Genomic DNA, 13913 nt, shown 5'->3' on the forward strand with positions numbered 1-13913 from the left:
TGCTCCAGCTCTATAGATAGACCGAAAGATGATATTTTGTTGGCACAAAAGGCCCTGGCTTCAGACGCCTGGGCGCCAATTCCTGAGAAAAGCGGAGCGCCTGCAGAAGGGCCACCCTCAGCTCTGCTGAGGCACACCGCCTGCTGGGCCGGGTACCGTCCACGGGCGAGCGTCCTCTGTCCTCAGCCTGTGTGCAGAACCAAGACCCCAGCCACACAGCAGGCCACTCCCGCTGGGCTCTGAACTGCGAGGGGAGGGCTCTGGGAACACTGACCCTGGCAGCTCCACTCCTGTCCCAGCTGAGAGCATGCCACCTTCCGCGATTCCACAAAAACTGTTCTGTTGACTTCCTAACATGTTCCGACATGGCGGTGGTGGTTCAGTCACTCAGTGATGTCCGACTCTTGCGACCCCATGGACTGTAACCTGCCAGGCTCCTCTGTCAGTGGAATTCTCCAGGCAAGAATGCTGGAGTGTGCAAGTAAATAAGGCGGCTTCTGCCCTCAGGAGAGTTGGTCTGGAGAGAAGGCAGATGTAAGTAGTCTCAGAATACCAAGAGGTGAGAGAACAGGATATGTTTGTACCTGGAAGGGAGGATGATCAACTCTTCCTGGAGAATGTGTGTGTTTGGAGTGGAGTGTAAGTGTTAAGTAAATGTTAGTTGCCCTGTCGTGCCCGACTCTTTGCAACCCCATGGACTGCAGCCCACCAGGCTCCTCTGTTCATAAGATTTTCCAGGCAAGGATACTGGAGTGGGTTGCCATTTTCTTCTCCAGGGGATCTTCCCGACCCAGGAATCAAAACCAAGTCTCCTGCACTGCAGGCAGATTCTTTACCAACTGAGCTACAAGGTGGGGAAGACTATATAGGCTTGAGATGTGTCTTGAAAGAATGACTTGCTTGATAAACTAAGGAAAGAGAATTACCGCAGCGGAGGGACCCTCACGTGCCACAAAGGGGATGCCGGGGGACCCCGGGCCCTGTGGCCCTGGGTGCTGCAGCCTCAGGGGCAAGAGGGGAGGGCCTGCAGGAGGCAGGAGCACCTGCTGGAAAGCATCTATCCTTCCTTCAGGAGGTGAACACTGTCTGAGCCCCTGAAGGATGGAGCTACCTCAGGGTGAGGGTCAGGACAGGCTCTGAGACACAGAGTCTGCTTAAGGGTAAACTCCACGGGCGATAAAGGGCAGAGGGAAAAACACGCAAGGCGGAGAACAGGTGCTCTTGTTTTTTTTTTTTTCATTTCTAATTTTATTGATTTGAATCCTGTTTTTTACTTAAAGTGTCTGGCTAAAAGTTTACCAGTTTTGTTTGTCCTTTCATCTTAATGATAAATGGATGTTGAATTTTGTCAAAAGATTATTCTGCATCTATTGAGATGGTTTTCATTCTTCAGTTGGTTAATGTGGTGTGTCACATTGATTGATTTGCATATACTGAAGAATCCTTGCATCCCTGGGGTGAATCTTGCTTGATCATGGTGTATGATCTTTTTGATGTATTGTTGGATTCTACTGATATTTGGTGGTATTTTGTTAAGGATTTTTGTGCCTATGGTCATCAGTGATATTGGCCAGTAATTCTTTTTTGAGCATATCTTTGTGCATATCTTTTTTGAGCATATCTTTTGGTATCAGGGAGATAGTGGTTCCATAAGATGAACTTGGGAGTGTTTCTTGCTCTACAACTTGATGAAATAGTAGGAGAATGATAGATGTTAATTCTTTAAATGTTGGATAGAATTGTCCTGTGGAGCCATCTGGTCCTGGACTTTTGTTTTCTGGAAGTTTTTAAATCAGTTTCAATTTCAGTGCTTGTGATTGGTCTGTTCATGTTTTCTCTTGCTTAACCTGGTTCAGTTTTAGAAGGTTGTACCTTTCTAAGGATTTGTCCATTTCTTCTAAGTTGTCCATTTTATTAGTATATAGTTGCTTGTGGGAGTCTGTTGATCCTCTGTTTCTGTGATGTCAGTTGTAACTTATATTTTCATTTCTAATTTTATTGATATGAGTCCTCTCCCTTTTTTTCTTGGTAAGTCTGGATAAAGCTTTATCAATTTTGCTATCAGTTTTTAATCTCATTGATATAAAAAAGTTTTTAGTCTCATTGATCTCTTATTGTTTTCTTCATTTCTACCTCATTTATTTCTGCTCTCATCTTTAAGATTTCTTTCCTTGTACTAACTTTTGTACTAACCTTGTATGAACTAGTTTCTGTTAGTTTTTTTTATTACCAAACTAACAAGCCCTACTTGTCAAAGTAATTTTTATCCTTTGGTCTGATCTATAAGCAAGTAGCCTAGGAGACCTGAGGCTCAGAATGTCTACCCCTAGAGATAACTCCAATCTCTCCTATGCATTCTCCAACCTTCCCAGCAGTGGCTGAGACTTATGGACACAGCAGAATCATGAGGACTGGTCATGTCCAGGATGATGACCTGAATCAACAGTGAGGGCCCTGCTCTTCACTTCACTTCAATGGCTCTTGAACACTGAGTATGTTCCCCTTTCTGTGTATTAACCCAGTGAACAGCCTCAGAAATAAGTGCAAAGGGAAGAGACAACCCAGAAAGAATACAGAACTTGCTTAAATGGTAATGTTTCAGATCATAGACAACTCAGTGCTTTAATCTTTTATCAGTGTCTGGAGACTCCTGATGTATAAAATGAGAAAACTGAATATTACATCAGAGAAAGCAGCAGTAAGTTTACACTGAGGGCCTCTTTATTTTTGACCATATCTTTAGAAACATCCAACCACAGGTAGCTTCATATGTGTCAAAAGCTCCAAATCCACCTAATGAAATTTAGGTTCATCTTTCTGGCTCTTTAGGACACTTGTCCTCCAAGCCCCCTTTTCCTCTCAGAGTCAACTTTTTCCTCTGCTATCCTGCACCTTTGCTGAATCATTTTTTCTTCTCATATTCAATTTGAGCAGATATCTGAAACCATGAGTTTCTGTTCCCTTATGATGCAAATCTGTCCTAGCTTTTAGTATCCAAGAAAATTTGTGATATAGGCAATCAACTAGGCAAGGATATTTACTGGTATATAATGGGCTCAGGATGATAGAATGCATGACCTTCACACTGTGGACAGGAGATAGAGCTAATCCAAATGGCCCTGGGACGTCCTAAGTCCTTCAGAATCTCAAACAGTTCAGCCCGACACTGTGCAAGTCTCTGTGGTTGACGGATTCCCCTAGACCGCAAACTCTCCTGAGGGACAGGATACAGCTCTTTATTTAAACTGGGCAGTGCGGAAGTGTGTCGCAGCATCTTCTCCATGATAGCCATGGAGAGAAGGTTTCCACGCATGCTGAAGGACTTGAGCTGGAAGCAATGGCTCAGGGCAGGCAGGATGGCTTCAAGATGGAAGTCCCTAATCCCACACATGTTTAAGTCCAGTGTTTCAAGTGTGCCTGCAACTTTCTCCAGGAGAACTGAGAGGAGCTCAGCATTGGAGTACGTCAGGAGGTCACCACTCAGATCCAGGCCCTTTAGCTGACTAATGTTTGGACATTGGGACAGATGGATCAAGTCTGAATCCGTAAGGAGAGAGTGAGTTATAGCAAGGTTATCCAAGGGAGTCATCAGGCACCTGAGCATCTGGTTCAGGCAGCCTTCAAGGAAGGAGGGAGTCTCCAAATACAGATCCCGGAGGTGGTACAACTTGCGGAACTGAGAGGTAATTTGGACAACATGGTAATACTCTTCCTCCTCTTCAATTGCTAGCCCATGGATGTGGGAGAGATGGAGTCTCTGTATATTACTCATTTGGCCCAAGAAAAGAGCAAACATGGCCAGAGTGGACAGATGCCAAATGCAATTCACTTCCACTTCCTGAATACAGTCCAGTTGCACTATACCCAGGACCTGCACAATATTTTCTAAGGACATTGAAGTGATCTTCAGCTTATTAGAGCACAGGTGTATGGAAGCTTTTCTCTGTTCCACCCACCTCATGAGGTAGATGAGGAAGTCATCTGTGGTACTTTCCTTGAAGTGCAGTTCTATGAACACCTCTAAAGGAGCCAAGGGCTGCTCTGTCCTTGACCTGACCTCAGCCACTGGTGTCATTGATGAGCTTAAGGATACATGGACACTTGATCCAGACCACATTTTCCAGAAGTCCTGGCCAGTATTCCTTAGATCCAGCACCCGCAGTTTGCACCTCTTGGAATGTTTTTTCTGGGCAAGCAGGATATCAAGACCATCCAGAACTGCTTGTAAGGTCCCCATGTGAGGCTTTTGCATCAGGCCCCCGAGAGGCAGACGGACAAAGGGCCAGGCATACACCATGGCCTTCAGGGTCTCACTTCGACTCCCACAGAAGGCTTCCATGAAGAGTGGGGGGAAGAGTTCAATGGGCAGATACTCCAGAGCAGTGATGGCTGAGGCCTCATTCCTCAGCAGGCTCACTGCTGCCAGGTTCAAGAGTCTGGGTCGGGTCTGGAGACTCATCGTGACTTGGTTCCAAAAGGAATCCTGTGGGTACAGCTCTGATGTGGGTGGCAGGCTGCTCAGATCTCAGACACGGTGGAGAGCCCAGGTGGTGCCTCTGGAGCTGGAAGATTCTGTCAACAGGTGCTCTTGTTAAACTGAATTTTCTAAAAACACCTGGCCCTTTCTCTATCTCCTTCTGAAAGTGAGCACTTTTAACTGACAATGAGGCCAGACTATGCTCCCCGGTGGCTGACGTCAATGGGCTTTCTGCCTGAGGAAGGACCTCAGAGCCACCCCGAAGGGCTTGATTCTAATCTCGGGCACGGGCCGGCAGCATCCTTCCACCGCGACAGCTGGGGGGCGGCACTGCCGTGGGAGACACGCGCACGACAGCCCCGCACAGGGGCGCGCAGCAGCACGGCAGACACCTGAGTGCCAAGAAGCAGGCCGTCAGGATCAGCGAGCTCCGGGCGGGAGTGGCAGTGCGGGGCGGAGAAGCAGGGCAGGATTCAAGGGGGCGGGGAGCGGGGCGCGGGGCTGGACAAAGGCGCCCGCTGTGCGCGCAGGAAGCTGGCAGCCGCCGGCTGAGGCCGGCCAGCCCGCCGGGCCTCCCACGTCATCCGAGCAGCGAGCGCGGCTCGTTGCAGCCACTCGCGCTCTCTATGTAATCTACTAGAGCCAGAGGAACACAGGGGCTCTGATACTCGAATTACACAAGACGGCGGCGCGCAGAAGCAGGATTTGCCCTGGGGAAGGTCACTGCTGAAGAGGAGCAAGTCGGGGAGAAGCCACGGCATCGGGAAGGCGTGCGGAGGCCCGCGGCTCTCCACCTTGCCCACCAACCCCCAACAGTCTGAACAAAAAAAGCCGGACAGTGTCTCTCAGAGGCAAAGGGCGCACACGTCACTCACGCAGAAACAGCTCACTGTGGGGAAGGGAAGGGCGTGTCGTGTTGCACACCTCGGTCCCGGAGCTGCTTTATAAACCTGCAGATAATTATTTTAAAAAGGCAGGACTGCAGCCACTCCCCACTCCCGTTCGATTAGTGCAGACTCTGGGATCACTGTGTCACACCATCTCACACACACAGTGTCACACCATCTCACACTGTGTCACACCATCTCACACTGTCTCACACTGTGTCACACCATCTCACACTGTGTCACACCATCTCACACAGTGTCACACCATCTCACTCACACTGTCACACCATCTCACACTGTCTCACACTGTGTCACACCATTTCACACTGTGTCACACCATCTCACACAGTGTCACACCATCTCACACACACAGTGTCACACCATCTCACACTGTCTCACACAGTGTCACACCATCTCACACACAGTGTCACACCATCTCACACTGTCTCACACAGTGTCACACCATCTCACACTGTCTCACACTGTGTCACACCATTTCACACTGTGTCACACCATCTCACACAGTGTCACACCATCTCACACACACAGTGTCACACCATCTCACACTGTCTCACACAGTGTCACACCATCTCACACACACAGTGTCACACCATCTCACACAGTGTCACACCATCTCACACACTGTGTCACACCATCTCACACTGTCTCACAGTGTCACACCGTCTCACACACACAGTGTCACACCATCTCACTCACACTGTGTCACACCATCTCACACTGTGTCACACCATCTCACACAGTGTCACACCATCTCACTCACACTGTCACACCATCTCACACTGTCTCACACTGTGTCACACCATTTCACACTGTGTCACACCATCTCACACAGTGTCACACCATCTCACACACACAGTGTCACACCATCTCACACAGTGTCACACCATCTCACACACTGTGTCACACCATCTCACACTGTCTCACAGTGTCACACCGTCTCACACACACAGTGTCACACCATCTCACACCGTCTCACACTGTGTCACACCATCTCACACACTGTGTCACACCATCTCACACTGTCTCACACAGTGTCACACCGTCTCACAGACGCAGTGTCACACCATCTCACACCGTCTCACACTGTGTCACACCATCTCACTCACACTGTGTCACACCATCTCACACTGTCTCACACAGTGTCACACCATCTCACTCACACTGGGTCACCCCATCTCACACACACAGTCTCACACCGTGTCACACCATCTCACACTGTGTCACACCGTCTCACAGACGCAGTGTCACACCATCTCACACCATCTCACACTGTGTCACACCATCTCACTCACACTGGGTCACACCATCTCACACACACAGTGTCACACCATCTCACACTGTCTCACACTGTGTCACGCCATCTCACACACACAGTGTCACACCATCTCTCACGCACAGTCTCACACCGTGTCACACCAGCGAATGGTCCAGCCTTTCCTAAGAAGGGCTGTGGTGCTGGCGCTCTGCAGTCAGGAGGGGAGGCTAATGCAACTGTCACGTTAGCCTCCGCCAGGGATGGTGAAGGGGGCAAAAACATGGTATCACTTTGCCAGGTTTTGGAGCTATAAGAGGTTTTGTGGGCAACACCATCAAAGATGAAGACACAGCTGGGTTCCTTCTGTGCTCACTTCCTGTTAACTCTCCACCCCCTGCCATGAGTTCCAAGGAAACAACACATAGCAGAGACTGTCCACCAGCTCAGGGCCTTCAAAAGTAAGTTCAAAAGTCGTAGATCTGAAGTTAAGGAACATGGAGATGGATCTGGGGCTATCTTCCAAAAACAGCGATAAGAAATATTACTCATTCGAGAGCTCAGAAACTCTGTCCAATTTGCTGAATTACTCCAAAGACCATGATGTACCTTGCTGTTCATTCTGTAAATCTTAGTCTTAGGCCAGAGGCAAGAAAATGTGACCTGACCTTCTCTGGGGCCTCCCATGTCCCACCTCCATCCTGCCTCTTCAGCACCTCCTAACCATCAGTCCTTCCCAACAGTGACCCTCGCCAAAGGCCACGGGATGGCGTGAGGCTGAGAAGCTGACCAGGGACAGCCAACCTGTCTCTGCTTGTTTTCACACCCCCTGAGATTCTCTGAGAAGAAGTGGAGGTGGCCAGTCCCGCAGCAGTAAGGATATGACTTCACAAGTCACAAAGTCAGCTTGCCAGGAAGAATGGAAGCAACAGTCAGCTACTGGAGTCGTCAAGCCATGGAGAACACAGCCTCTAAGTATTTCCTTTCCCCACACATTTTCCCAGGCAGCTGCACACACACCCAAACGTATTCACACGTGTTCACCAAGGAGGAAGTAGTAAACCCAGCTGCGGCAGCGTCACACACGACGGTGAGTTGTCCCTAACAGAGAAATTCTGTATGCGTTTGGGAACGGGCTCAAGTTCTCAGGCTCTGGGCCAGCAAACGCTGTGGGCGTTGTTGGCTGTGGTCCTTGAGCGATACCCACTGCCAGATGAACAGAGGCACACAATGCCAACAGCTCTGGAGGGACCCGCATATGCTCCTTTAAAGAAAGGGAGAGTAGCGTGGGGGTCAGGAAAGAGAGGGAGGAAAGACGCGGGAGAACCCACGTAAACTATGAGTCAGCCAGCATCCCCACTGCCTGTCTGCTGGGGAGGCCTGCCTGAGAGCGCTCCAGGGACAGCTGGCCGCAGGAAGGCTCGGGACGCAAGCTTCCCTGTCCAGTGCTCCCTCCCAGACGAGTTCACACAGAGGTGACATATGTTATCCTGTCTGTCACCACCCACACCCCTCAAAGGCGCTTCTGTCCTTACCATCACACCTCCAAAATCACCAGTGTGCCGACCATTAAGCAACAGAAATCAATGAGATTTGATCAACAGCCAAAATTCCTGACAATTAGGTTTTGTGAAGAGATTTCACGGAACAGGAAATGTCCCTTCTCATAGATCTAGAGAAGAGTGAGAGATTAGTAACATAAACACAAAAAAAGATACAAACCCAAACAGACAAAATATCATTCCTGTCATACATCTGATCATCTTTATGGTCCAACTCCCACATCCGTACATGACTACTGGAAAAACCAAAGCTTTGACTAGACGGACCTTTGTTGGCAAAGTAACAACATCTCTGCTTTTTAATATGCTGTGTAGTTTTGTCACAGATGTTCAGTCAAGGAGCAGCATCTTTTAATTTCATGCTGCAGTCATGGTCTGCAATGATTTTTGGAGCCCAAGAAAATAAAATTTGTCACTGTTTCCACTTTTTCCCATCTGTTTGCCATGAAGTGCAATCCTGAATATTCATTGGAAGGACTAACACTGAAGCTGAAGCTCCAATACTTTGGCCATCTGATGCGAAGAGCTGACTCATTCAAAAAGACCCTGATGCTGGGAAAGATTGAGGACAAGAGGAGAAGAGGGCAACAGAGGATGAGATGGTTAGATAGCATCACTGACTCAATGGACATGAGTTTGAGCAAACTCCAGGAGATAATGATGGACAGGGAAGCCTGGCGTGCTGCCGTCCATGGGGTTGCAAAGACTCGGACATGACTGAATGACTGAACAAAGAACATAATACACCTGACCATCTTATGTTTTTGAGTGACTGAGTGAAAGTCACCCAGTCATGTCTGATTCTTTTCAACTCCATGGACTGTATAGTTCATGGACTTCTCCAAGCCAGAATACTGGAGTGGGTGCCCTTTCCCTCTCCAGGGGATCTTCCCAACCCAGGAATCGAATCCAGGTCTCCCACATTGCAGGCAGATTCTTTACCAGCTGAGCCACCAGGGAAGTCTAAGAATACTGGAGTGGGTAGCCTTTCCCTTCTCCAGCGGACCTTCCCGACCCAGGAATTGAACTGGAGTCTCCTGCACTGCAGGCGGATTCTTCACCAGCTGAGCTACTAGGGAAGCCCTCTTATATTTTTGGTCAAGGGGAAAAAAGTCATACTGTAGAAAAATAGAACAAATTAATTCCATCATCGGGTGATAGCAGTCCACAACCAAGTATACAATTACAGCGTATATCCGGGATTTCCTCTCCTCCTCGTTTCTGTCTCTGCCTTTCAGATCATCTCCTTTCAGCGATCATCACCTTCTCACTGTGGACCCTACTGGCCTCATGGGAAGTGCAAACCTGAAGCTACAGCAGGTGGCTTTTCCTGCGTCACTGGCGCCCAGCACTCCAGTTCTCATTGGCCCCTGCCCTGCCTGTCCTCCACCCAGATGCCAGGGAGCACCCCACAGCTCCTGACAGAGCCAGGAGGACAGGACTCGGGAATTCTTGCAACATTTCTAATAGAAAACCTTTCAGGGTACAGAGATCGCTTTAGGCTTCACCATGTTCCCGGAGCACCTCACATGAGGCCAAAAGCAGAGAAGTCTTCTAAAAATGCTTCGTGGGGTGGTGAGGCAGAGTCCATGAACTCAAGGACTCATTCAGAGGTCAAACACAACTGACAGTTAGACCTTCAGCTGGAGAACATTCATACACAGCTTTTGGTTTTTGATCTTTTGATATAAAAGGTGGCTATTAAAATTTAGGTACTAGACAATCTTGATAAAAGGTAAAATATGGGATGTGTTTTTTTTTTAATGTCCTGTAACTTTAAAAATATCACAACTGCCTGTGGATTACTAAGATGATAACTAAAAATCATTTGCTAATGAGGAACCCTTCATTTAAACATTGACAATCTCAGGAGACACAACTGAGAGAGTGAACTGAATACTTATTTATGTCGGGTAACTGACAAAGTCCAGTGTCTCATCCTTCTTGGCTGAGAACAAGGTTTGAACCAGAGTCAGACCCAGAGGCCCTGCCTCCACCAACCTCCATCCTGTTCTCTCTCTTGATCCCCAAAACTCTCTTTAGCCTCAGCGTTAAACCTCCCTTCCCTTAAAACTTCAAATACTATGATTAAATCAATCCATGCTTCTAGAAGCTTCCTGGTAGCCATGACAAAAAAAAAGGAGAGAAACTTTGCTAGAGAATTAGTTCTCATTACCTGATAAAAGGATTCCTTGGAAACAATATTAAAATCCTATTTTCATTCACCATGTAGACTTTAGAGGGAAAAAGACTCATGCATGACAATTTTACATGATTTCATTCAAGGAAAGCAGATTTTTCAAAAGACTTTTAAAAACTTGAGACACTATTCTTAGACTTAACCCCAGGGCTATCCCTATCAGAGTAAGTAGTTCAGAATTTGCTTAAGCCTTTGACAAATGCTAACACTGTAATCCTAACTAGGATTGCTAAGACATAAAAGCTGAAATTCAAAAGTTTATTTCAAGTCAATTGTTTAAAACATTAAATATTTCTCCATGGAAACAGCAGCCTTAAAATTATGGGAATTACTGGGGCAGAAGCCCAGGAAATCCTACTTGACCCCAAGCGTAGCTGCAGTGGTGCTCACAGATGTCAGGAGCCAACACCGGGGCTGGATCGCTGGCCCCTGAGCGGGGCCGCTCCAGGCCGCACACTGGCTCCCCAGCCTGCTGCCTCTGCTCCAAAACGGGGCTGCACAGACTCCTCCTCTCTGCTCAGAACCAAGTTTCAGGGCGCCCAGACCCTGGTCAGGGCCCCTGCCCACTGACGTCCCAGACACAGCACTGAGCCCGGACTCAGAGGTCCCGGTTCCACATGTCCTTTGAAGAAGCTAGCCTCTCTGAGCCTCCGGGGTCACAGGCAATGTGCTAATGAGCCCTGCGCTTCAGGATGCCCCGGGGGGGCAGGAAGCTCCTCTGTGGATCATCAAACAGTCTCGGTTTCTAGGGGATCCTGTACTGATTTTTGAATAAGTGAATTACAAGTAAAAAGTGGAAGGATTATTGTTGGAGTTTACTCTATTTTTACTGATTTTTTGTGGTCAATTTTCGTCTCTTACAATAAACTGGTTAGTATTAATAGCCATTGATTTGAGGTTCACCTCTTCAGTTCACATGGGCAATCTAAGATTTCGTGTCTCCTAAATCTTCCAGTGTATGGTATGGCTTTCCCTATATATCTCATTCAGGATTGACAAATCCCTTCTCAGCTTGCTTTGCTCCCTTTTCCAATGAATATTTCCTCTTCTAATTTTTCTTTAGGCTTCCCTGGTGGCTCAGACGGTAAAGAATCCGCCTGCAATGCAGGAGACCTGGGTTCGATCCCTGGGGCGGGAAGAACCCCTGGAGAAGGGAATGGCAACCCATTCCAGTATTCTTGCCTAGAGAATTCCATGGACAGCAGCCTGGCGGGCTGCAGTCCCTGGGGTCACAGAGAGTGGGCTATGACTGAGGGACTAACACTCCCACTGCTTCACTCAGGCCTTTGCGGAAGGACTCAGGGCAGCCTGGCCACCAGAATGTGCTGTGGGAACAGTCTGCTTCTGCGCTCTTCTCTAAGTAGCCACTCACCACATGCGGCCACTGAGTCCTGGGAATGCGGTGGTGTGACTGAGTAACTGAATTTTTAATTTCATTGACCTCTGATGAATTTAAATTACAGTAGCCACAGAGGGCAAGTGGCTACCCAATAATGTAAAGATGCTGTTATTGGTTTCCACACTGGACTCGAATTTGACATTAGAATTGAATTTGCACACGTGTGTGTGTATGTGTGTGTCTAACTGTCTGCAGCTTGCTGGCACTGCCTTTTCTTCGAGGCATCTTGACTAGCGGGATAGGCAGCCTTTCTCCTATGATTAAGGCTGAAGGGGAAGTACTGATCTTACTCTGGAGACTTCTACAGATCGGAGACAGTCTCCACCTGGCTGGAGGATGACCAGGTTTGCTACTGAGAGGGTTCAGTCACTCTGCCTTGCCCCATATTAAAATAAATAAATAAACAGAGTAAACAAACCCTTCTGACCCCCACCTCCCTGACAGTTTATCATCCCACCTCCTTGTTCAATGATGCAAACCCTGCGGCAAGAGTTCTCCATGCCTGCTGCCTCCCGTCCCCCTGTTCTGCCCGGGCCCACCCCTGTCAGCCCCCGGCCCGGCCCTGCACAGAACAGCTCTCCCCCAGGCCCATGTGGGGCCCATGCTGCCCAGGCCCTCTGTCACCCGCTCGCTTTCTCCTTGAAAGGCTCCCTCCTCCCGGCCTCTGGCCACCGCCCGCCTGGCCTCCCGGCCCGTAGCCTCCACGGGCGCACCTCCACTTCCCATGATTCAGAGGCCGCAGGGCTCACTCCTCACTGGGACCCAGCACGTCCCTAGGAGAAGCTCACCCACCGCACAGCTTCTCATGACCTGTCAGTCCCCGCAGCACCAGGACCAGCGCTGTCTACTCGGTCAGAGCATGCCTGACCTAACCTTAAAGATCAAAGAGATAATGAGCAAGCATACAGGTCAGACACCCTCAAACACGGAAAAATAAGTGAAAGAGCCACGCAGGTGTTCTAGAAAGCTCACGTCGGGCTGCCTGCATTCCTGGGAACCACGTGAACGTCGACCGTCCCCCCGTCTCTCCCAGTCGTGCAGTTTTTTTGGCCACTGTCCACAAAGCCCCCGCTCAGACAAAGAGGGGTTCTCAGGGAAGGGGGAGACGGGCCGAGGGGAGGGGTCGCGTCACAGCAGGCCTTCCTTTGTACCTGAGGCGTCGCAGGCGTCCAGGCTGCCTTCCGCTGGCTCATGGCTCATCTGCTCCTGGGGGTCTGCCCTGCTCCTCAGGGTCAGCAAAGCAGGTCCTCTGCTCCCGCCCTTAAGTGTGAAGGGGAGGCAGCTGGCTGGAGAGAACGAGAGGAGGTGGTGTTAATGTCGACGACCAGCGAGGCCTGGGACTTCCCAGGTGTGCGGTGGTGAACAGTCTGCCTGCCGGTGCAGGAGACACCAGAGACGTGGGTTCCGTCCCTGGGTGGGGAAGAGCCCCTGCAGGAGGGCGAGGAGGCTGCTCCAGTATTCTTGCCTGGAAAATTCCATGGACAGAGGGCCCTGTGGCTATGGTCCAGGGGGTCGCAAAGAGTCAACCACAGCTGAGGGACTGAGTAGGCAGGCGCGCGTGCACACACACACACACGTGAAACACGCCACTACAGCCAGGAGTGGGGCCCTCCCGGAAAGCCTCCAGCCACAGGCAGATGACTGTCTTTGTGCCCACTCCCTGACAAAGGTCTGTCTCAGCTGCAGGATTTGGCCTGGCAATTACTTCATCTATCAGGTGCCTGGGGAAGGGGGGACAGGAAAGGTGCCCTGTACCTTTCACTCTCTGCGGGCTCAGACAGTAAAGAATCGCCTGCAACGCAGGAGATGTGGGTTCGATCCCTTGGTTGGGAAGATCCCCTGGAGAAGGGAATGGCTATCCATTCCAGCATTCTTGCCTGGAGAATTCTATGGACAGAGGAACCTGATGGACTACAGTCCATGGGGTCACAAAGAGTCGGACAAGGCTGAGTGACTAACACTTTCACTTTCCCTTCACCCTTTGCCCACCTCTAACTACTGGGTCCCAATGGCATCCTCTATTAAGAACCTGCTGGCTTTCAAAAATACTAAAGTGGCTTGGGGGAGTTGGCAACTTCAGCTCTTCTGCTGTTGAAGGTAACTTGTTACAGTAAA

General features: G+C 49.4%; 2 protein-coding genes across 2 annotated transcripts in view; both read right to left on the reverse strand.

The window, feature by feature from the left end:
* PDE10A (phosphodiesterase 10A) overlaps positions 1–13913 on the reverse strand; it is a 337901-nt gene that overhangs the window by 293027 nt on the left and 30961 nt on the right. Inside the window, exon 2 of the mRNA XM_043456798.1 lies at positions 12950–13084. Within this exon, the coding sequence (XP_043312733.1) occupies positions 12950–12998 (49 nt within the window). The 5' untranslated portion in view covers positions 12999–13084. The remainder of the gene's footprint in view (positions 1–12949; positions 13085–13913) is intronic.
* On the reverse strand, positions 2955–4777 carry LOC122433811 (PRAME family member 12-like). The gene has a single exon (XM_043456777.1). The coding sequence runs from the start codon at positions 4457–4459 to the stop codon at positions 3038–3040; it is 1422 nt and encodes a 473-aa protein (XP_043312712.1). The 5' UTR covers positions 4460–4777; the 3' UTR covers positions 2955–3037.

The sequence above is a fragment of the Cervus canadensis genome, chromosome 33 (genome assembly GCF_019320065.1).
Source record: "Cervus canadensis isolate Bull #8, Minnesota chromosome 33, ASM1932006v1, whole genome shotgun sequence".
Taxonomy (NCBI): Eukaryota; Metazoa; Chordata; class Mammalia; order Artiodactyla; family Cervidae; genus Cervus; species Cervus canadensis.

Coding starts and splice junctions, on each gene's coding strand:
- LOC122433811 (XM_043456777.1), bottom strand. CDS start 4,459: ATGAGTCTCCAGACCCGACCCAGACTCTTGAACCTGGCAGCAGTGAGC.